Consider the following 24,217-nt stretch of genomic DNA (forward strand, 5'->3'; position numbering starts at 1 on the left):
TCATTGAGGTTGACTAAACCACATCTGTAGTTTAAAAAAATAACTCAAATCGATATGAAATCAAATGTATCCACCTCCTGTTTTTGACTCTTCGTCTGTGGGGGTGGGAAAAAAAAAAAAAGGCTTTTAACTACTGAAGAACTACAGTTGAAAGACCAGCCTGAGAAACCCTTTTTCCCTGTTGTTCTATCAATCCCTGATGAACACGGTGAAAGAGATGGCTTTTGAATTGAATTAAGAGCGGAGCTTAGCTACAACTGAGTGATACAGCAGTCAAGGTTGGCTCAAGGGCAACATTTCGCAGCCAGGCAGTGAATCCGTTAGTGCAGAAGCACACAAATGTACGCTCGCGCGCATATACTCTCATATGAGGATTCACCCGGCTGACCTGGCAGATCTGTTTCCCTGCTGTGGGAGATGGGGGGGTGGGGGGGATCTTTCTTGGTGATGTGGTGCGCCTTAGCATCAGAAAGATTGTATTCCCGCTTTGTGGAAGGGAGCAGTGATGGGGCATTGTCTCCATCACTCCAACTCTACCTGTCTCATCTGAATATTTTGTTCCCCCCCCCCCCCCCTCCTTCCACTCTCTCTGTCTCACTCTCCCTTGCTCCCTCCATCTGCTTCCCCTCCCTGAGCTGACATTTGCTGTCAGGCAGCCTTATTATTTTGTTCTTCACATTTCTGATTAGAATTCTCTCGTTCCCTCTCTTTCTCTCCGTCTTGCCTCCTCTCCCTCTCTTTGTCTCTCTCCTCTCCCATCCCTCCCCCCAGGCCCTCCCCCACAAACACCTCAGTCCAGTAATGTTTCCTTTTCCCGCTTTTTTTCCGCTCACAATTTTTCTCTTCCTTTGCCGCATTCAATTCGGCAGAATCTAATTCAGTCTATCTCCTACTCTCCCATCTTCCACTACACCTCTCTCATCTCTCACCATTTCTCTCTGTCTCACTCTATTTTTAAAGGTCAGTTTTCTTTTTACTCTGCCTTTTATTTTTTTTATTTTATTTTTTAGTCTCCCCATAAAGTTCTTGCTGCAGTCACTCCCAAGGACTCTGTGTCTCTGGCTTTTAATTATACTCTGTAGGCCTTCTACCTTCTCCCCCAGGAAACATGCACATAAGCGAGTTTGTGCACCTGATGACGTGCACAGATGTGATGCACGCTTGCAGCAAGTACACAGTATAAACCTCTAAATAATCATCCAGGTGTTCCTTTATTGCCATTGTCTCCCCACCCCCCCCCCCCCCCCCCACCCCCCACCTTGTTTCCTCAAATACATGTCTAGTTTGAACAAAGCTTTGGAAAAAAGTATGTGGAAGTTATTGCAGATTGATTATCGTCCTCAATAGTAAGCAGATATTTTGTCCGACCCGAAGGTCCGCAAAAGTAGCAGGAGTTCATCATGCGACTGGACAGCAAAGGAGACGAGAGAGGGTTGCCATGGTGATATAAATCTCTCGAGGTTATACTTTTCCCCCTCATTTACTCTCCACAAGTCTGCATCCTCTCCAGCCACTGTGTTTTTCTTTTTCCTCCCTTGCCTTCTTTTGTTGCATCTGGCCATCTCTCCTCCTGTGAGCCTCCACTCGGCTCCCTCCTCGTTTGTTGTCTTCACAACTCCCCCGGACTTCTTCCTCTCTATCTTAATGTCTTACTTTGTTCCCATCGTTCCTGTTGTTTCTCTTTGTCTTCCCCTCTCTTCCGTCCCTGTGGCCCTCACCTCTTGTCCAGGCGTTGAGGGAGGGAGCAGCAGAGGAAGGAAGGGAATGCTAATTTTATCACCACAGTGACGGAGTGCAGGAGGAGGGACGGAAAAAAGAGAGAGAGGGAAAATGTCACTCGTCTGAGGAAGTGAGATGGCCATTTGTGTGTGTGTGTGTGTGTGTGTGTGTGTGTGTGTGTGTGTGTGTGTGTGTGTGTGTGTGTGTGTGTGTGTGTGTGTGTGTGTGTGTGTGTGTGTGTGTGTGTGTGTGTGTGTGTGTGTGTGTGTGTGTGTGTGTGTGTGTGTGTGTGTGTGTGTGTGTGTGTGTAAAAGATCAGGGTGACAGTCTGAGTGACATTTCGTGTATTTTTCCTCCGCTTTGCCTCGCTCCCCTGCTGAGTAAATGATACACGTATGTGTGTGTGTGTGTGTTAGCGCACAGGGGCAAATGCTAATATATGTACGTTGCACGTCTAAGCAATTGTTTTTCCCCCATCTAGCGCAGGAGCTGTTTTCTACCCTCCCTTTGTTTTTCCAAGTCAATCATCTGTCTCTCTCACTTTTTCTTCATTCCAGTGCTCTCTCTTCACCCCTCACTCATGTCGGAAATGTAATCACGTTCAGGGGCTGCACTGAGAGAGAGAGAGAGAGAGGGGGGGCAAAATAGAGAGTTTGAAGCAAACGTGGGGACGAGGAGGAAAAAGGCATTGGTATGTGTACCCAATTACCACTCCAGCCAGCCCAAAGTCACCTTCCCAGAGAACGGACGCACGCGCTCTCAAAATAGCTACTTCCATCCCGGCGCGTGTGTGTGTGTATCTGTGTGTGTGTGTGTGTGTGTGTGCCTGTGTGTGTGTGTGTGTGTGTTACAGTGGTGATGAGGTAGACTGAATAATATCATGGCCTTCCCCTCGTCCATCAGCACAAGGCTTATTATTACAAGTGTGTCATCCCTGTGCGCAATTGTAACTCAGTGTGTCTGAAAGTGTGTGTGTGTGTGTGTGTGTGTGTCTCCTGAGTCTGATTGCGCTTGCTGATTGAGTCCTCGCCCTGCAGATTTCAACCCAGGCCCTCATCCGCTGATTAGGTGTTGTGATGTGAGACAGAAAGACATTTTGTGTGTGTGTGTTTGACATGAACCGGGTCTGTTTTGCTCTTCGTTTGCAGACGTGAAAGCTTCTTTATGTGTATTCCATTTTTTGCGTGCCTTTTTTGTGAGACAGAAGTTTGGTTGCAGCATTTAGCAGTGAAGACAGGATATCAGTATTCCCCCCCCCCCCCCCCCCCCCCCTATTTGTTTCCAAAGATACAAATGAAGGGTTACGAGTTTGAATTATTTCTGCTATTTGAAGCGGGTGATTTTCGGTGTCGGTAGGTTCACGTTCACTCGCATGGTAAACTTTTCACATTGGACAATTACAAGCAAAGTAATGCAATTGTTATTGTGTGTGCGTCCGTGTGTGTGTGTGTGTCCTTGTTAACTGTGGCCTCGTTCCACCTTGCTTCTTAATTAAGAGACCATTGGCCTCCCAGCACTGCCTGTTATCCCGAACTCCGATGGGGCAGAGAGAGACAGGTGCTGAATGAGTGGGGGAGCAGTAGAATGACCACGGACTGTGAGGATGGGAAGACGAAGAACTCTACAAAAAAAAAAATGAGAGTGAAAGATTTAGAAAGGAAAGAGAGGGAAAGCAAAAGATGGATTACCAGAGAATGAGTGAAAAGCCCAACCTGATGAGGGAGAAAGCAATAGAAAGGGTGTGGATGTAGATTTGGCGTGAAGAATAGTGCGGGCTGACAGGGCATAAGATCCGTACACGTTCTCCATTTCCCCCGCCGAATTGATGCCACTCCTTTCCATAACTGTCTATTGCATCGTGTGTGTGTGGCTTTTCACTGGTAATCTGTTCCATCTCATTCTTTTCTTTCCATCTGTATAGGATCTTTCGCTCCATCGCTTCCCATCTTTCGCTATCACATCTGACTGACTCCCTGGAAACAGGCGTGCGTGTGCATGCGTGCGTGTGCATATATCTGTGGCTAGATACATTCCTGTACATCAGTGCATGCCTGCCTGGCCATCTCTGCCATTCTTCCCTCCCTCACTTTTTCAGTGTGTGGTGAGTGGCGAGATAGCGGGTTAAATTTTAATGGCGCTGCCATCTCTCAGTGGCTTCTGAGAGAGGCCCGATGCAGACTGACGCACTCACTGAGCCATGCGGAGAGACAAGACGCAAAGAGCAGCGATCGCTTGCTAGACATACAAACTCGTGCTAGTCCACAAGTCTGCGGTTCAGACAGCAGGTGCGCTAAAGAAAACGCTCACTGTCCCGTATTACAAGATTTTGAGTACTTAACAGGCTTGTCGTTCAGCATTTAGAAAACGTCTGCAGTTTTTCTACCAATGTGTTCTTTTCTCGGTTCGTTTTTTTTTTTTTTTTTAAGCATTATTCTGGTAAAATTTGTCACCGGAGACAATAAAAATGTCATATTGTCGGAAATTTTTAGTTGACACTGAATGTCTAAAATGATGTAGAAAATTTCAATAATCATCTCAACCACAAATGAAATCAGCTGAAATTAAGCCAGATTATTATTGTTGCTCATACCTATGTGGCCTTTCTGGTACTTTCGTGGTACTGTTATTTATTTTTAATACATGTTCTAGCTTTATCTATTGCAGTAGTTTTCCAACTGTGGGGCGGTCTTCTCCAGGGAACCACCAAACAGCTTCAGGGGCGCACGGCAGCAGGAAAGCTCTGCGGGTCTGGGATGTTCCTTTTCTCCGCATGGTTGTTTACCATTATTTTTTGAGGGAAAGGAAAACATCCATCTTCTATTCCAACTTATATCCTGTGCAGTGTACCAGGTTTGCTGGACTCAATCCCAGTTAACTATGGGCAAGGGCAGGATACACCCCTGGACAGGTCACCAGTGAATCACACTGCAAACGTGGAAAGACAGACAACCACTCACGTTCACACCAATGGACCATTCAGTGTCGCTGAGTGTCACAGAAAACATGGTTAAAGAAATAAGTAGATGGTAAAAGTACAGGGGGAGGGAGGAGTAGTATGTGCGAGTATTTCAATAACAGGATGAGACTACATGTGCTTGTGGTTCTGCTTGTGGCGTCCTCTTCCAGGAGTGAGTTTAGCTTTTCATCCCCCCTCAATGTCCTGAAATATCCTTGGGCAAGACACTGAATCATAAATTGCTCCCAGCGGCGTACGGACGCTGCATGGAAGCTTTCATCATTGCTGTGTGAACGTGATCATGTGAAGCATGTTGAGACTGCTGAACTAGTAAATATATGCTATTTACATCGTCGATGTTTACATATTGTATGTAAATTACAGAGTGAGGTGAAGCCCAGAATATTGCTTGGCTATTATGAAACACTAGAGGGCTCCAGCTTTGACCTCCTGTATGCGAAGGTTATCTGTTTTACTTTTACCCCATACTTTTACCTTGCTCTACATGTAGTAATCAATTAAGTCTCACTCACCACTTTTGTAATAATGAAGCCAATATATGGCCCACAACACGTCCTGTATCCACTGTCGCTTACTTTGGTTGATGCTGACCAGTATTGGACTAGGGATTTAAAAGCACAGCAATCACACACGGTATTATTGATATATTAAATTTTTTGAAAGGGTACTACCAACCATTAAATCCAGTAAGCGTTTCAATCCTAATAGAAACTGAACACTAATGCTCTTAATGACGAACAAAAACAAATCACGTCTAGGTCATCCTGTAGGGTGAATGCCTAAGAAGCTCAGCAGTGCCGAATATAATCCTGACGCTATATTCATTTTCCAGATGCTTTTGGTCCCAAGTCACAAGACGTACGAGGAATCTTTAAAAAAATAAATAAATGAAGCCCCCCCCATATGTGTTTCTTACTCGCACAGGACCCGGAATATGTTCCCGTGCACAGCCCGTGTAGGAATGATTTGGGTAAGCACAGAGGGCTGTCTGGTCGGGTCTGTGAATCTGTGAACTCAGTCAAGCAAGCGCTCATCCACAGAACCGTTTACACAAACATGCCGGTCTCTGAGCCATATTGTGTGTTGGTTCTTGATTGTTTTCTTTCGCCCAGCCTCGCATAGCTGTCTGATTGGCAACACGTCCCCTGATGGCTCACTAAGCACATGGAGGGATTAGGTGTGTACTTTTGTGAAATTGATGTTTTTGTTTGCGTCTTTGGTGTGTATGCAGTGTGTGTGTGTCTTTTTGTCTAGCCCCAGCTCCAGCCAATTCCAGAGAGAGGGGCCAGCAGACAGATGTTCGCGGAGAGGATTTGCATGTCTGTCTGTATAAATATATATTTCTCCTGTTTAGTTCGTTTCAGGAGTTGGAGCTTCTTTGTGTGTTATGTTGAGGGGTTAAAACTGATTTTTAATCTGGAAACCCAGGAGCACCCAGTGGATCTTTGATGTGATAGACTTTTCCCCAGGTTCCCACACAAAGGTAGAGTTTGCCAGATCATGGTTGTCATCCCCCTCCAGCTACTTGGTTTGTCTGTGATCTGGTATTTTTGATGTATTTCAAATATCTGCAGTAGATTTCCCACAGTATATGCAACAAAGAGAATGGTTCAGATGCACAAATATGAAAGTATTCACAGAGTTCTTGGCATTATTAACAACAAGTGATTGCGGGATCATTATACTTTTGTTTTTTTAAAGTGATTCAAAGCAGAAAACGTAAAGCTCTTAAATCCAATTCAACTTTGAGGTTTGTGCTTTTTTATTCAAAGTATACAGAACCTATCACTTTATTTCACACAGACACACACAGACATAGTATTTTTGTCATCGCATCGTGATACACTTTTCTAACCCACTATATCATAGTCCTTTGTCATTCTTTAAAATTGATGTCTGGACATGTTCGATTTGCCAAAGTAACTAACATTTGTGCTGGCACTTCATGCTTTACTTACTATTGAATTTGTCCAGAAGTGGTTTGTCTTACTTGGCATCGTCCCATATGGCAACAAACACCCTGAATCCGCCTCGTTCAGTGCTTGTTTGATTAACATCCCACCAACATTTCAAAACTGAGCTATAGAAAGTAAATTGATGAAACCTTTTTCTGAAGCTTTATATTTTCCAAACTACATTGTGCCTCAATAATTGTGCAATGAAAGACGTTTTCAACCACATGGAGTATTCCTAGTGTTGGTCTTTCAGACAAAAAAAAGAGTATGGGACAGAGCTTTTGCAATAACTTTTGAGCAGTCATTCTAACAGCATCAAAGGTTTGCCGCAAAGGTCAGAGAACCTGCTGGAAAAAATGACCATCCCAGCAGCACTCCAGAAAACAGGCTTTTAGTGGCTAGGTGGAAGCCACTTTGGCGTAAAAGGCATATAATGCTTGAGGTTTGTCACAGAGCATGTAAAGGATTTGGAGAGCATGAGGGACAAGGCCGAAGAGACAAAACTGAAAGGCACTACTAATTAGCTGGCTGATGCTTGTCAGTGGCAGCAACAGGGACACAACAGGAAGGATGGATACTGTCTAATCCAGAGCGGTCATTTGGGAAAACCTTTTTTCCGGGGTGTACATGACATAGCCCTGAGGCAACGGTTCACCTTTCAGCACCACGACGACCTGAAGCAAAAAAACCCAAGACAAATCTGCAATGGCTGCAGGACTCGTCTGAGGCACATTGTCATTCGGAGCGCCGGTTTAAATCCAGGACAACTATGAAGACATCCAAATGATGGCGGTTCATAGATGCTTCTCAGTCACTCAGATGGAGATAAGAAAGAGCTGCCAGGTAGTATGAGAAAATCTGTCCAAATCCAGATGTGCAATCATTAGGAGGTTTGAACACATTTTTTTTTTTTTGCTGTCATTGCTGGACTTATAAACATTCATTAATGAAAAGTTTGTTTCATTTGCTTATGTGAATGTGCAGTTTTAATTAGAGTTTCATTAAAAAAAATGCCAATCTTTCGAATACATTTTCTTCATCCCCATTTATCATATGTTCCAGTGGGATGTTGTTTAAAATGTTTAAAAATTATATCTGCATCACGTTTCAATGCAAAGCAAAAGAGGACGCTTGTCAGGGAACAATTAATACATTGTGACATCACTATGTCGAGGGAGATGTCTTAATCATCAGAACGGCAGAAACGTCTTTTATCAATGATCTCTCATATTTATTTCTTCCTTTTTGAGTTGACCATCATGCTCTATCCTTCTTCCTCCCTTGTCATCTCCCTTGCTCCCGTCTCTCCCCCCGACTATCCTGCCTCCAACTTTGTCACTCATCTCTTATCGGTCCTCCAGCAGTGGTCCCTACATTTCCCCCCTTATATCTTCCTCTCCTCAGCATGATCATGTTTTCCAGTGACAAGCACCAGAAAACAGCCCAATCTTTTTGCTTCCAGACGTGTGTGTGTGTGTGTATGTGCGTGTCTGTGACCGTCCATATCTGCCCTGCAAGCAATGGCTGACATTAGAAATTTCCCCACTCCTTCCCAGCCCTCTCATGGCGCCTTGCTGAAGGGATAATTAGACCTACCGAAGCTGGCCCTTGTCATCCTCTTTGCCACATAAGTGTGTTTGCATATACATTTGTGTGTATGTGGTCCTGTGTGCATTTGTACATGTGTGCCAATCTTTCCACCACGCGGTCAAGTCACAATTGCTAATCAGGCCCATAAGCCCTGCCCGAAGAGACCAAGGAAAGGGGTGGTGGTGGGGGGGGGGTGATTGAGTGCTTTCCTTTGTCCTCATCACTGAAGCAGAGATAAAGACGAGTGAAGGGATGGATGGTTTGAAACGAGAGGACAGAAAACTGAGGGATTAACGGGATGAGTGTGTGCACCAGCACTGTGACGCGCTTTTAACTGTCCTCCATGGCATGACACCGTGTAGACCTCCATTTTTTTCTCTGTCCTCCTTTCATCTATTTTGCTTTGCATAAGTCAGAACTGCTTGTATCCATAAAGTGCCTCTCTATCACATCCTCATGCTCCCCTTTTTTTTTTTTCTCCCCTCTCCCTTTTTTCTTGCTCCTTCTTGCTCCCATTTGCTCTCCGCCTGCTATCTTTCCATAAGGTAATAATGAATATTTGAGGCCTGACAGGAGTGCAGTACCTAATCCGTTTTACCCCGGGCCAAATGTGCCTCATGGGGTGCATGTGTGTTGGAGTTCATCTAACTTTTTAATTGAGATAGAAACCCAATTTTTGAGTTTTCATTTCTGCCACGAAGTTCATGTAAATGAGACTTTCTGCATGGATGTGCATATATCATAGAAGCAGTCTGGATGGACACTTGACTGGCAGAGACATGCCCGTACTTTAGAATGGCCGCTGGCACTGTAGAGAGAGGAGCATTGACTAGCACGAACTGAGTCTAATCTTCTAACAAGATTAAGTATCCATGAGCAAGTGCATGTGTACCTCTCTTTTAAGTAGATGGAAGGTTAGGTGTAAACTCATACCTCGGTAGCTATGATGATATGAAATCTTTAAGAGTTTTTTCACAATTGCTGCAGGTACGGGCTGAACTCCATTGGAGATGTTGTTAGACCTTCACAGATTATAGTCTGTATTGTATAATCTCATCCATCAGCGCCATGCAGACAGATGTAAACGGTCCCTACAAATGTCACTGCATGCCATCCACAACTTTAGGAGCAAGGGATTGGGTTTTGATTAATGCTCAGCATCAGTGAGCCTGCTTATTGATGTAATTCACATTGCTCTCCATAGAGGGAGCACTGTGCTGTGAAGGCCAGTGCAACATCAAGGACATTCACTCTGTGAATAACAAACACCATAGCGCCACACAGGCTGCCAGAGTTCTATGGAAAGACAAAAAAACAAACAAAAAAAAAAAACTTACATACTCACTGAGTCACACAGATAGTTGGTGAGAGTCACACAGCTGGTTTGTGAGTCTAGACAACGATCCCTTTGTGCGTTTGTTTCCCTACACTGTGCTCCATGCTCAGGTGTTTGGGTGGCTCAAGGTCGTGTCCTCACCGTCTTTGTCCTTTAAACTTATTTCTGTCCCTTGCCTCTTCATTTTGCTTTCTCATTGTCTCAGTTTTCACACCTTTATTTGTTCTCGCTGCATCTGATTTGATTTTCTTTTCCCCTCTATACTCTCTAGCTCTCCTGCACTCCCTCTATCTCCCCTCCTTGTAATTAGCCAGTGTAATTGCTGTAGTAAATCTTTTCTGATGTCCCAAGGAGACTGGCTGATATAGGACTGATTTAATAAGCACACCATAGCGGCTCACCTCTGTGTGTGCGTGCGTGCGTGTGCGCGCGTGCGTGTGTGCGTGTGTGTGTGTGTGTGCGTGTGTGTGTGTGTGTGTGTGTGTGCGTGTGTGTGTGTCCTCTGTTATTTGCTATGGGGATTTATTGGGTGTTTGTGTGGTTTCAGCAAGTGTGAATTGGAGTTCAAGGTAGCGCTGTGTCTGTGTCGACTGGAGCGCACCTTATCAGCAATGCAGGCTGCATACTCTTGGTGTATGTGTGCGAGTGTGTCTCATCAGCGATGCCGTTACGTGCCATGTGTGCGTCATCGCCGAAGACCTTCATGGCCAGAAGAGCAGAGAGAGGTCAGATTGGCCCTGAGAGAACAACACTCACACATACACACATACCCGCTTGTCCAACCTCCCTCCACCCCAAGCACTTTACTACACTCTACAGCAACACATATACCTCAACACAAGCTGTATGTTCTATCACCTCTTGTCTCCCTTTTTCTTTTCTTTTAACTAAACACATACACAACTTGGGTTGTGAGTGAGGTGGAGTGTGAAGGTAATGAACAGTGTTCCCAGCTGTGAGGGTTTTGCCGTCCTCTTTTCACCAAGGACCAGTTCCCCAGTTGTACCAGTGGAGGGCACTGTGACTCCATCAATGAATAGTAACTTGACTGATGGATCCTCACTTTATGCCTTCTGTGGCTCCTTCTCTATAGATCACACCATATTAAGGTCCACTTTTTAACCGAATGGAAATGTCGGGTAACGATTAACCTTTTATTTTTACTACAAATATTAAATTGATGAATCAAAAAAACACTGATGTACCCTATGCATATTTTAATTGTAAATGTCTTGTGGTTTTTAATATTTTTAAAACTGTCATGCATTGACAGTGACCTATGGGAGACAAAAGTTTTTTTTCTTCCCCCAAATAAAATCATATTTATCATTAAAATGAAGAGATCCTTTAAAGCTATTAAAATAACTTTAATTAGTCAACCATTGAGAATGTGATGTTTTTAATTCCGTGCAAAATTTGTATCTAATAGGTTAAGGGTTTGAAAATAATATGATTATTTTTGAGGGGCAACAGGCATAGTAAAATATTGTGCTGTTTTTTTCCTCCTTTATTGAAAGTATGGTTGTTCAAACCTGTATGTCAGTACAGCTGACCATTTGTCAAAAAGTAGTAAAAAGTTAAAAAGTTATAATTTGCTAGGTTTTATCATTTATAATGTAAGGGAATCATAATTTAACTTTTAAAGCACAAAAGTATATTATTATTATTAAAAGCAAGGGTTCAATAAAATATCAGCTGCAGTTGCACACTTCATGCACCAGGGGTGCGCAAGTGAGCAGGCCCTTAGCCCCGCCCATTTACCCGCCCCCGGCCAACTGGCCCTCCCATTTCCTGCCCAGTCCCCCCTCCTCCCTGCCCCACCCTGCCATCTGGTCCTTTTCACACAATCGAAAACACACACACACACACACACACACACACACACACACACACACACACACACACACACACACACACACACACACACACACACACACACACACACACACACACACGGAGCCAGGAATCTTTTCTCCCCATTTCCTTTCACAGTGAAAAACAGGATGAAGGGGCTCTTTCAGACCCAAGGTTACCGTGGAAACCCCCTTATTCTTCTTCTGTCAAACACTTGCATCGTGACACACACACACTTATATAGAGAATGACAGAATGTTGGACATTTAAACTTTAAAGGGACCAGGACTACAGCTGTCCTTCTGTCTGCTATAGTCCGAGCCTTCTGTTTATGATAGACAAAGGACTTTACCCCTCCTCCTCCTCCTCTTAGTTTTTTCCACTGCTTGTAATTTACCATTATTAAAGTTAACCTTCGGCAACTAAAAACATTCCATGTTCTCATCAAATCAGGGTAAAACACATCATTGTTTGTACAAACGTTGGCAAAGATTTTGTTTTTCTGTCTCTGTTGCACAATCAGCAGCTTTTTTTTTTCTAAGTGCTGTTCCGCCTAGACATATTGATGTTGAAACTGTACACTCTCTCCCTTGCTCCACTTTGTTGAACTCCAGCACTGGAATGCTGAATGGAAAAAAGTTAGTTTGAAGTTATATAAATTTAATGTGGTGTCCTTCTCTCATTCTGCCACCAGAGGGCCAATGAAAATGCATGCTGGAAATATACAATGGGGGACATCATCTGAAAGCTTTTAGTGGGTTAAAAATAAACCACAGCACTCCACAAGCAGGGAGTGGTGGTGAATAGACTGCATGTAAGACTGCAAAGTGATAGTAAAGAAGAGAGTATGTTTTCTGAGAGACCTGAAACTATTTGAGTTGAGCCTTATAATCCAGAGGAGCCAGAGATGAAAATGTAGTGTAGTCCTTTTCCTTTGTGCTCACTTTTCTCTTACCTCTTTTCCACCCATCTTTTTCTTTGTGTAACTTTTTTTTTTTTTCCCCCTCCAAGCCTGGCTACCCAAACTCGACTACATATTTCTCCTTTTAAGGAAAGAGGGAATGAGAAAGGAAGGGAATAAGAGAGGGGGGAGTGAAGAACACACTCAGGTCTGCTGACTGATAAACAGACTCCTCTTTGTGCTGATGGAGACAGACACACACACACACACACACACACACACTCTCACACGCACGCACACACATACATACAGACACTTGGTTACATATTGACAAAAGACCTCAGCATAACTTGACGATTCTTTTTTTTTTTTCCCCTTCCTCTCTTCCTCCCTCTCTTTGCTAATGCTCCCCCATCTTTCCACTTAATTAAAAACAGAAGTCCAAACCCGCCGAATTTCAAGACTCACTTATGTTTGTGTGCACACATACATACACACTTGTACAAAGACCCCCCCCCCCCACACACACACACACACACACACACACACACACACATCATCTTTCACTGCCAAGCAGCTGTTGGGGAGACAAGGGGGAGGTGTTCCAGGAAGTGTGTGTGTGTGTGTGTGTGTGTGTGTGTGTGTGTGTGTGTGTGTGTGTGTGTGTGTGTGTGTGTGTGTGTGTGTGTGTGTGTGTGTGTGTGTGTGTGTGTGTGTGTGTGTGTGTGTGTGTGTGTGTGTGTGTGTGTGTGCGCACACACATGCTTTTACATGTGATTTGCTTCCCAACAAAGAATATGTGCGCTACTATCGCCATAAAAAGAATGTTAATACGTCAGCTGTGTGTGTGTGTGCGCACACACATGCTTTTACATGTGATTTACTTCCCAAACAGAGAATATGTGCACTACTGTCGCCATAAAAAGAATGTTAGTGTGTGTGTGTGTGTGTGTGTGTGTGTGTGTGTGTGTGTGTGTGTGTGTGTGTGTGTGTGTGTGTCTCCAGTCACACATGTGTTCTGCCTCAGTCATCTCCTTTCCTCCTTCCTCCCCCACAATGACTAAGAGGACTGTGAGTCAGTGCCTCATGCTCGCCACCAGAGGCGCCATCTGCTCATAAATGAAAAGCTGTCGTGCATGTGGAAAACCAGGGAGCAGCCATTTTACAATCTGCACAACAGACCCCATTTTATGAATCAGCCATGATGACAACACCGCTGCGGCTGCTTCTATTGGTTAGAGCGCATCTCGCACCAAGTGCTGTTGATCTCCACATGCTCCCTCACCAGCCCGCTGTCTATGAGACGCACACACAGGCACACACTGACCCAGTGACGTGATGCTGCCACTAGGTCACTAGTCTTATCCCAGACTAAGTGGATTGCCATCCCTTGAGATTATACACACTAGAATAAATGGTCAGCTGTGCTGTAATATATATCTATAGTGGTATGTTTGAATATTTTATTTTAGTGGCATCCTGTTTTTTTTTTTCTTTCATGGAGGATTATTATAGCATGTGCCTGATCAGTGTCGCTCCCTTGGCTCTGTCCACATGTTTTTGTTTAGTCTTGTCACTTCCTTTCATCTGACTCTTTTAACTGTGACTCCCTGTGTTTTCTCTCAGACGTCCAGATGGATACTCTTACTGTGTAAATGTGTGTGTACTGTGCCTTCCTGCTTTGGTTTCCTGCCCTCGGCATGAACAATGTGTGCTGGAAGTGATATTCACTGTTGATGGATACTGATATAATACAAACTGTAAAGATTTAGACACTTGAAACTGAAGCCAAACATGATGCCTGATCGTGTGTGAGGCATTTAATGAAACTCACGCTAATACTTTATGAAACAGAGAAACGTATTAAGGCCACAGTCCACTGACTGCCTGCTCTGTGTGCTCTGAATGAATGGCTGAGTGGAGAGATGAGGAGCTCATTAGGAGTCAGGCCTCATTAACAGACTGTTCAACCGATTGTCGTCTCTTGTGGAGACAAAGCTCAGTTTGACTGGACATATGGATGGATAAACAAATGAATGAGTCACTTGTATTGCTGCTGCTGCTGCTGTTGTGTCATTGACTGGGAAGGATCAGAAGGATCATCTGAACTGGTATACAATTAACAGTTCTCTAATGTAACAAACTAATATGTCTACATTCAAGGAGAGAGTTAAAAAAAAAAGGTTTGATTCACACATGAACTGAATAAACTCAGCAAAAGAAAAACCTTGAGAGTCAGTACATTTTAATTGTAGTGCACAACAGTTACACTTGTCATCATGCAAGTGTCGGTAAGTCCCTCATAACATTTAATCATTGCTTTTCTGTGGCTGCAGTCTGTCCAGCAAGGATGTCCTGTCGTTTGATTGCAACTTCCGGTGGTATTACATGAGGTGATCTCCGGCCTGTGAATAGCAGTTCTGAGGATGGGAATCCTTGATTTGTTTATCTAGCAGACAGACGTCATACCCTGCACATTCAAGTGGATTCTTGTTCCTTGTTAGACGACATTGAAGTTTTCTTTTTCTTTTTCTTTTCTAGTTCTCATCAACGAAAAGTCGCAGAGCTTATTGAATGTCAAGAATGAAAGGAACTAATGGACCTTGAAGGTCATGAGACAGTTGGAACATCTCCACAGGATAAAAATGTGAGATGTGAGCTTTTAAGAAGCAAAACAATAAATTCCATTCTCAAAGTTTGGAATGAGCAAAAGGAGTGCAATCTATTCTTTTTGCTCACCTCGGCCTCCTCTGGGTTGACCTTTACAGAGGCTGCTCTTGTTTTCCAGCTGGATTTAAAGAGGGACAAATAGAACCTGACAATATGTGAGGTTGTTTGTTCCGATAGTGTTTTTGGAAGATGTTCTAATTAATATTAGTTGTTATTGTTCCTTTGACATTTGTAAGGAGACAGTTTGCGTTGATACCCCAGCAAATAGCCCACAGTAATTGTGATGAATCATTTGGTTTGAAGTTTGTAGTGCACCATACTGTGAGAATGAATCTGTAATATTGAATTGTGAAACTGTGACATCTAACACTTTGTTGACAGTAATGCTAATGTTCCTGGGTACAGTGCCCTGTTATTTGATCAAACCCATGGGAATGTTTATCTTTCACTGTGGATGTTCATCTATTTCCTGCACCCCCCCCCCCCACCCCTGACACATCCTCACAGTCACAATGCTGACCTTGTCAGTACAAGTTAATGCAAACTGTGTCTGTCGGCTGTCATGGTGTTCTGCGTGCACGCGCGCTCGATAGGAGTATATAGCACATACGCTGGAAGCAAACTGGAAATGCCTCTCAGCTAACAAGTGTCTGGCAATATTTAAAAGGTTCACACAAACCAGAGACCTAGTTCCTCCAGGGTTACAGGCATTTCATGTTAGTTCAGTCTCACCACGGGCAACTCGTACAATAATCCCAACACCTCCATGTTTCCACACAGTTGGGGGAGAGAGTGGGGAAAAAAATCGAATGCTGTGCCAAGTCTGTCACTTTCCATGTAGTCACATGCGGACTTATCTTCGATCCACTTCTTTCTCTATTGCAGACCTCCCTGATATCACTGCAGTTTCTTTAGTTAAGTCGTCTTGCATTAAAACACAAACGGCGAATGTTTTTTAACGCTCTCTTTATCTTCTTTCTTTGTCACACCTCTTCAGCTAAAAAGGAGCAAGAAGGCGGAGATGAAAAGAAGCAGGTGCAGAAGAAGAAAGTGAAGGAGCTGAAGATTCTAGATGCTAAGACTTCACAGAACCTCTGTACGTATCCTGGACTCAAGCCAACAAAATGTTGTAAACACAGTTTTCCTTCGTCAAAAGTCAGAATATTAAGCGAGTTCTCCTGTTGCTCATGTTTGCTCAAACAGCCATTTTCCTGGGCTCATTCCGTCTCCCATACGAAGAGATTAAGACCGCCGTCTTGCAGGTCAATGAGAAGATTCTCACGGAGTCCATGGTTCAGGTGCGGAGCTCAGATATGTCTTAATGCCCGTGTTTTTGTTTGTTTCGTTTTTGTTTGTTCATAATATACCCCACCGTGGGGGATTTTTCTCAGGTCAATACTGTCTGTATGTTGGTTTTTTTATAAGCTTTGTTTTAATAAACATTTAACTCACTAAACATGTTTATAAACTCTAATCAAGGAGTGGTTCGGGACTCCGATGCACGTCTTTAGATTGTGTCGCTCATTTATTTTGTTGTTTTGTGACTTTGTAGAACCTCATCAAACAGCTGCCAGAAGCGGCGAGCTTGAATGTCCTGGGAGAAATGAAAGATGAATACGATGACTTGGCTGAGTCTGAACAATTTGGAGTCGTCGTAAGTAAAGTGAAATACACTGCAATCATCCCAAAAGTAGACACCATTGTTTTGAGATAAAGTCTTGAGTTTTCATTACCTGCTGACTTGGGAATGGTGATGGAGGTAAAATATTTCACATCATGTGTTGCAAATGTTTTGGTATTCCCATCACTGTCAATATTTTAAGCACAGAACTTCCTCATTTTCTTAAATATCTGGCTACTAGATTGAGTTGAGGTTTGTATGATTTTATTATAAAAGCATTCAGTATTTAAGTACTTCTGCCCCCCTTTTTTTTTTTTACGTGAACTTCCATTTTCTATCTGGTAGTACTAGAGTATTACTAAGGGTACTGGTGATTCGTGTCATTGATTAGCCAAGTCATACTGGGAATGTCCTGTTGATCCACGATAATAATTTGTAAATGGTAGCAAAAGTGTATTTCTCTGTCTTTTGGAAGGTTTTTCTTTTCATTCTCATTATTTTATAGCTGTCATAAATGGTAGGTGATATCATTTTGAGAACGACACATTGCACCAGCCCTGTCAGAGCAGACAGGATAGGACCAATATAGTTAAACACAAATGCCTTTGTTCACTGGTGGAGGATGTGAGTAATAGAGAATATCTGCCTCAGACACGCTCACTCACTCACTCGCTCTCCTGCTTGCTCCCCATGTGGCAACAAACTTGCCAGGATGGGATCAGAAACCCCCCCCCGTTTTACTTTTTGTTTCTCCAGATGTCCAGCGTGAAGCAGTTGATGCCACGGCTTGAGGCCATTCTGTTCAAGCTGCAGTTTGAGGAGCAGCTGAACAACATCAAGCCAGATGTGGTGTCTGTGACGGCCGCCTGCGAGGAGCTCATCAAAAGTGACAGCTTCGCCAAGCTTCTGCAGATGACTTTGCTTGTTGGCAACTTCATGAACGCTGGGTCTCGCAACGGGAAGGCCTTTGGCTTCTCCATAGCATATCTTTGCAAGGTGAATTGTTCAGATGTGACGCGCCTATTAAAAAAATGTTTGGTAAATCTTTTTTTTTTTTAAGTGTCGACGTACTGACCTGAAGTAAGTGATATACGACCAGTGAAGTAAACACAGTAATATAAAATAATAAAGCATTTTCAATCCCAGACTACAATTGTCAGCCTGTGACAACAATGAGAAAATGTTTATTAGCTCATGTTGTCAGCTCAAGATTATAATGAAAGATGTGGATTAAAAATAATTGAAGGGGGTTTTGAGCAGTATTTAAGTCCAGTAAAACATCGCCATCATTTCAATGAGCTTCATGTGCCATCGACACTGAATCATATTTTACACTATCCATGATGAAGTGTAATATTTCCTTGCTACTTAGTTCAGTTCATGTGTTTTTGGTTATTTAAAGTCTTCAGAGATGTTGTGTGAATCAAACATTGACAAACAACATTCATGAGACTATATTCTTTCATCGTGGAAATCTGACAATTTGGGTGAAACTGCAGAAAGTTTGAATGTATAAGAGGAAAAAAAAAGAATCTCTGCAGCCACTACACATTTGAAAGAACATCTTTCCACGCGTTATTTTGATCAATTCTTTTTTTTTTTCCAATCAGCTGCGTGACACCAAGTCAAGTGATCTGAAGCAGACGTTGCTCCATTTCCTTGCTGAAGTGTGCCAGGAGCAGCATCCTGAAGTCATGACCTTTCCTGAAGAACTCATTCATGTTGAAAAGGCCAGCAGGGGTATGTTTACCATGAAACACATTATCTAATACGACTTTGTACACAGTTTTATTCTTTTGATAGCTGCTGGTTACATAACCTTTTTTTCTAATTGATATCGAGTATTTGCATTTTACACTACATATCAATTTTCTTGTAATGTCCCTTTACACAGTAAACAGTCCAGTTTCTTAAAGGCTCTCTTGTTGGGTTCCAGTTTCTGCAGAAACTATTCAGAAGAACGTGGAGCTGATGGGCCGTCAGATCAAGAAACTGAAGAAAGACTTGGAGATATTCCCTCCTCCACAAAATGACAAGGATATGTTTGTGGAAAAGATGTCAATATCCTCTTTACACAATCTTTTTTCCATCGCAATGTTGTTATCAAGTTCCCAAATTGGTCTTTTTTTCTTTTCTTTTTTTTTTTTTAAGAAAAATACATTAAAAAAATTCTGCCAACTTGTCTTATAGAAGTACTGAATATCCATCGGCTTCTTTCTTAGTTTCATACTTGTATTTTGCATGTCTGCAATTCTTGTTTTCTGTTATTTTTCAGTTTTTGTTTGTCTTTAACATGAACTATTTGCTTGCGCCATAAACAAAGTGTATCAATCTCATTATGAATGTATGAACCTTGACAACACTTCTTCACAGTTTTGTAACCTCTGCCTACGAACAGCATGAGAAACTGGATCTGATGCATAAGAATATGGAGAAGCAATACACTGATCTGGGAGGCTACTTTGTCTTTGACCCGAGAAAACTGTCTGTGGAGGAATTCTTTGGGGACCTCAAAACCTTCATAAACATGTTCCAGGTTTGTGTGTGTGTGTGTGTGCGCCCACACAGGTGCTTGTCTATATTTAAAAGAACAAAGTCAAAAGTGAGCTGACAAAACAAGACTGGTGTGGCTTTCCAGGTTGTTCTCAAAATACATAATGGCACAATTAAAAGTGTGTTCAACGACAAATACACGAGTGAAAAGGCAGCAGTTGAAAAGAAAACACGAAGCCAGGTGCCTGTACACCTGTTTAAAGAGAGTGACGGCATTATATTGTGAGTCTAAACAGCAACTGTGGGTGTACATATGGGAGAGCTTCTACATGAGAACTGGTTTTGCCAGTTTGTGAGGATAACGGTAAATCAACGGTCATGAATCGATCACATCAACCCTTCGCCTGACATTTTTAAAGAATGACTGCTGTCTTCAGGGCTAATTATGCACTTAATTTAAATATTCACAGCATACACTGATGTTTAATCCCGCTTCTGTCTCTTTTCCCCCACCAGCAAGCCGTGAAAGAGAATCAGAAGAGGAAGGAGGCTGAGGAGAAGATCAAGAGGGCCAAGTTGGCAAGAGAAAAAGCAGAAAAGGAAAAAGAGGAGAAGCTCAAGAAGAACCAGCTCTTGGACATCAACGCAGGTCAAATTCTGATCATATCTGTTTATCTTTCTGGGAATGAAAGGGACGGAGAGACAATGCTGCTCTCTCACTTTGTATTTCCTGTAGGTTCCAGTTGGGGGCAGTCAGAGTCCACACATCTTAGAGCAGTTGTGTGTGTGCTTGTGTCTGTGAGAATCTGTGAATGCATCTCTGTGTGTCATGGAGCAGCAAATCAGTATTTATAGACCAGAGTTAATCTAATGTTGATGACTTGTTAGGCGTTTGCTAGTAACAATGAAGCTCCACATAAACCAAGGACAAGGAAGATGTATGATATTAACTGTGACCTCTTTTCACTCTGCTGTGAGGTGCTTTCCATTTTAGAAAAAAAAAAAAAAAGGATACCGAGATGCCTTTATCAGCAGAAACACATTTTCACTCTTCTGTGAGATGCTGTTATACGTTGAAAAGTGCTCGAAGCAGTTTATCCCATGTAACTAACACATAAACACACTTAATTCCTACGGACACTCTCAAATCCTGCATTGCAGTCACACAGTTATGCGCAGGCACTTTCCCCCTTCTCTCCGTCTGTGACCTACTTCCAGTACATTCTTCATCTCTCGAGCCGCAGTCGTCTTCTCCAGAGACCCGGCTGTTTAACAAATTTGCCATAACCTCGGTGTGCTCCCAATGTTTTGTGTGTTAGAAGTCACTGTGCTTCTTTTTTTTTTTTTTTTTTTCCTTCTGAATGTTTCTCTTGGGTATTGCTGATGAGTTGGAAAAATGTTGTTTTGGCCAAAGTGGGTCCCGACTGTGTGTGTAGGTCTGTCTGCTTTCTCAAACTCTCACAAAAAAAGTCTTTGTGGCCTTTCTCTTGGTTCTCCATGTTCCAGCTGGCTTCTTCTCTTTTCTCTTTCTTGCTTTTATTCCATGACGACCACTTTTTTTACCCTTCTTTTCCCTCCCCCTCTGTGTCTGTAGCTCATGAATTGAATACTTAAAGGGACACATGCAATTGGAATATTCTCTTCAAAGTTTCAGAGCACTTGTTGAATTGGGGGGGTCAATTTTACACAATGGGAACATGATAGTGCTCCTAAGATGACTATGCATGAGCAGATCAGTGGACTGCAGATCATTTCCATACAGGTGGCATATTTGACTATGCCTGCAGCCTTAGACATATGTAAATCTAGCATGAACACACCTGGTCTTTATCCTGTATTTGTTTATAACCATCATACAGGATGTCTTGTACACAATGGCTGTCTGTAGCAAGTGCTCCAATGGACCCCAACTTGTTCCGCGATCCCCCTTTTCTCTTTTGCTCTTGCAACTTTGTGCTCACCCTTGCTATCGCATGAGTTTTATAACTCGCTGTTTCTGTACACAGATAGTTGCAGTTGTTTGTTGAATCCCACGAGGCCAGTGTGTGTTTAGACATTGTGGCCTTGTCATTCCTGTGTGAGTCAGTTTCACTCATTCTGACCTCATTTGGCACATGTTTGAAGCATGTCATGGGAGTTGTTGTGATTGATTTGATGTTTGAATGTTATTTGAATGGAATTGGATAGTCTAATCATAAAGTGTCTTTTTTTGGTTCTCATAAAGTTTACAAGTATAGGACTGAGGCTTTCAAAGTGGCACAGCTTGCTACACCCTGCAGTCCAGAGCCACCATCTGTGGTTGAAAGTCAGATGTTTGCTCTAATTGGATTTGATAAATACAGCCTTGCTCGTGAAATGTGAAATTCTCCCCTGGCTGCCATAAACCAATTTTTTGGACGCGTGCCAATTCTGCATTCAACACTGACTTTACCACCTTTCTACAACTAGGTGTCAGTACTGCCTGCAAAAGATTGTGGGAGAGTTTGACTTGTGGGGAAGGGTGTGTTGCAAGTGTGGTACAGCCTCCTCGGTGCGGGTATGGGAACTTCCTGTAGGAGTGCTCGTGCTCCACACAAGGAGCAGGACTGAAGGGCGTTGTAGAGTGGGGGAGGGGAGGATGAAGACACGAAGGGCAGGGTAGCAGATGCTCTGCTGGGGATTAGACTGTGTTGTCTGTTGGAAAAGCAGGCAAGGGGAGGATAGAGAGGAGAAAGGCACAAGGTATGAGAGGAGATTAAACCGGATAGACCTAGTTTGCCTGATTTCTCAGACCAGGTGATTCTTATACTATGTAGTTAGGTGATATGCCACAATTATTGCATATAAAAAACCTATGCTTCCATCCTCAACTAGTCACCCACCTTTTTTTTTTCAATCATTGTATTCATTTAATGAAATTTTTCTCTGATAAAACTCCATTTAGTTTCTCATTAGTTATTGTGTGAACACCCGATAGGGGCACTTTTGCTCCACATAGGCTCTTGTGGCCTGTGTGTGTTAAACAGAGATGTGTTGGTCCGTGCAAGTCACAGGAGATTAGATTGTTAAAGGCAACTTTAAGAGCTCACCATCTAATACTATTACAATAATTAATCCATCTTAAGTTCTTACAGTCTTCAGTTTGTTGCTGTTTGTATCATGCTCTAGTGTGTGTGTGTGCGTGCATGGGTGTCTTATTTGTACTGCTTCTAACACTGCAACCGAAGTTTTATGCCATTTCAATGAGTTTATTATTACCGCCATGTGATTGAACGTGACAGCTGTGATTCTTTGTCATTGCTCACAAAAACTGGGCATTGTACAACTTTTCTCCCATTTGTAAAGACCTGTGTATGGTTTCATTGAATAGCGTTGCCCACAGCCACATTCATACAAATATACTAGAGATGTAAGATTGAGGCTATAAAGAGCACACACCCCAGGGCTTGCCCGTTTTAACTGGGTGTTCACCAGATCAATAATAAGCATGTAAGAGCCACAGTTAGGTCATTGTTTGGTGCCTCTACTGCCTCCAGTACAGTTTCACAAATAGATGTGTGTCTGTGTGTTTGTTTGTTGGCTCACACTAGTGGTTTAAGCCAGCCATGTGATTTGTGTAAGTGGAAATGATCTATATGTGTGTCACCGGAAGGGGAAACTCATGCCCTACATTTTCCCAGATCTATGTGCAATTCCACCCAGTGGACATTGAGGGGTGTATATGAGCCACGTAAGAGAGAGCGTTTCTGTGACGTGACAGGCCAGACCACAGGCCATCTGCTGCATGGCTTATTGCAGGATTTGTGTGTGTGTGTGTGTGTGTGTGTGTGTGTGTGTGTGTGTGTGTGTGTGTGTGTGTGTGTGTGTGTGTGTGTGTGTGTGTGTGTGTGTGTGTGTGTGTGTGTGTGTGTGTGTGTGTGTGTGTGTGTGTGTGTGTGTGTGTGTGTGTGTGTGTGTGTGTGTGTGTGTGTGTGTGTGTGTGTGTGTGTGTGTGTGTTTTTCAGAGGGTAGAGGAGGTGGCAACATAAACCTTTAACCCCCAACCCTGCTGCCCCCCCCCCCCCCCCCCCCGCTGCCTCCATTGAGGTTCAAATAGAAATAATCAAAACCATCTGCCTGAGTGCTGAGCTGTGCCACCGAAAGCTACCCTATAAGTATCCATGGTAGCACTCGCATGTGTAAACAGAGATTGAGTGCCCCTCTTGGGTTGGCCCACCCTCATTTTATTTATGACCACCAGTCAGTGGGGCTGTGAGGAGAATTTAACTGTAAACAAAGGTATAAAGAGGCCACAAACACTAATTGTGCCAGTAAACATACATGATGATCGTTTCCAGTGTTTTTGGGGTTGGCCACATTCTTTTTTTTTTTTTATGTTTTATATTTCATGTGGTTTTGGTGTTTAGTGGGTGTGTCTTTCCAATAAGTCTGTGTTTTACATAATCTGTATGGAGCCCCAAGCAGTGACAACTTGATGAAATAGGTCACTGCTCATCTGGGTTAATGTTGCTGATTTGCCAACGTGGCCTCGTGGGTGTTAAATGTCCCCCTCTGCCCACGTGTGTGTCTGCATATCAGAGAGACGAGTAGGTAGAGAGTTTAGTAAAACTACCCATCATTCCCTTGTGAAAATGACTGTGTCACAGCAGAATTGATTAAAATGATAGGGTTCTGTGCGCCTGTGTGCGGGCGTGCGTGCATACGTCAGAAATCAGAGTTTACATCCAACCCCACGAGTCTATTATGTCTGCTGTTTGATGTATTGCTGACGTTGTGTTCTGATGCTGTTTACAGAGGGCGATGAAACTGGTATCATGGACGGCCTGCTGGAGGCGCTGCAGTCTGGCGCTGCTTTCAGGAGGAAGCGAGGCCCACGTCAAGCAGGTACTTCTGCACATGCGGAGTAGCAAATCCTCACCAAACATGCACATGTGTCAAACTTTCATGCCTTCCTTCCTTTCCAGATTTTTCTTATTATTGCTTCCACACACGTGGTACCCACCTCGGACAGAACCACGTGTGGCACATGAGACTTTGCATCCCTTTTTGTCACTCGGCCTCTGTGTTTCAGTCAACACACAACAAACAGATTTGTTTATGTTCTCATCTCCAGTCCATCTGT

General features: G+C 43.1%; 1 protein-coding gene across 1 annotated transcript in view; it reads left to right on the top strand.

Moving 5' to 3' along the window:
• The window catches only part of diaph1 (diaphanous related formin 1), a 96,617-nt gene that overhangs the window by 61,123 nt on the left and 11,277 nt on the right, over positions 1-24,217 (top strand). Inside the window, exons 19-27 of the mRNA XM_080502440.1 lie at positions 16,000-16,098; positions 16,206-16,300; positions 16,555-16,656; positions 17,380-17,619; positions 18,234-18,363; positions 18,560-18,684; positions 18,995-19,159; positions 19,633-19,765; positions 23,890-23,979. Coding sequence (XP_080358566.1) covers positions 16,000-16,098; positions 16,206-16,300; positions 16,555-16,656; positions 17,380-17,619; positions 18,234-18,363; positions 18,560-18,684; positions 18,995-19,159; positions 19,633-19,765; positions 23,890-23,979 — 1,179 coding nt within the window. The remainder of the gene's footprint in view (positions 1-15,999; positions 16,099-16,205; positions 16,301-16,554; positions 16,657-17,379; positions 17,620-18,233; positions 18,364-18,559; positions 18,685-18,994; positions 19,160-19,632; positions 19,766-23,889; positions 23,980-24,217) is intronic.

This window comes from Blennius ocellaris, assembly GCF_963422515.1.
Source record: "Blennius ocellaris genome assembly, chromosome: 9".
Taxonomy (NCBI): Eukaryota; Metazoa; Chordata; class Actinopteri; order Blenniiformes; family Blenniidae; genus Blennius; species Blennius ocellaris.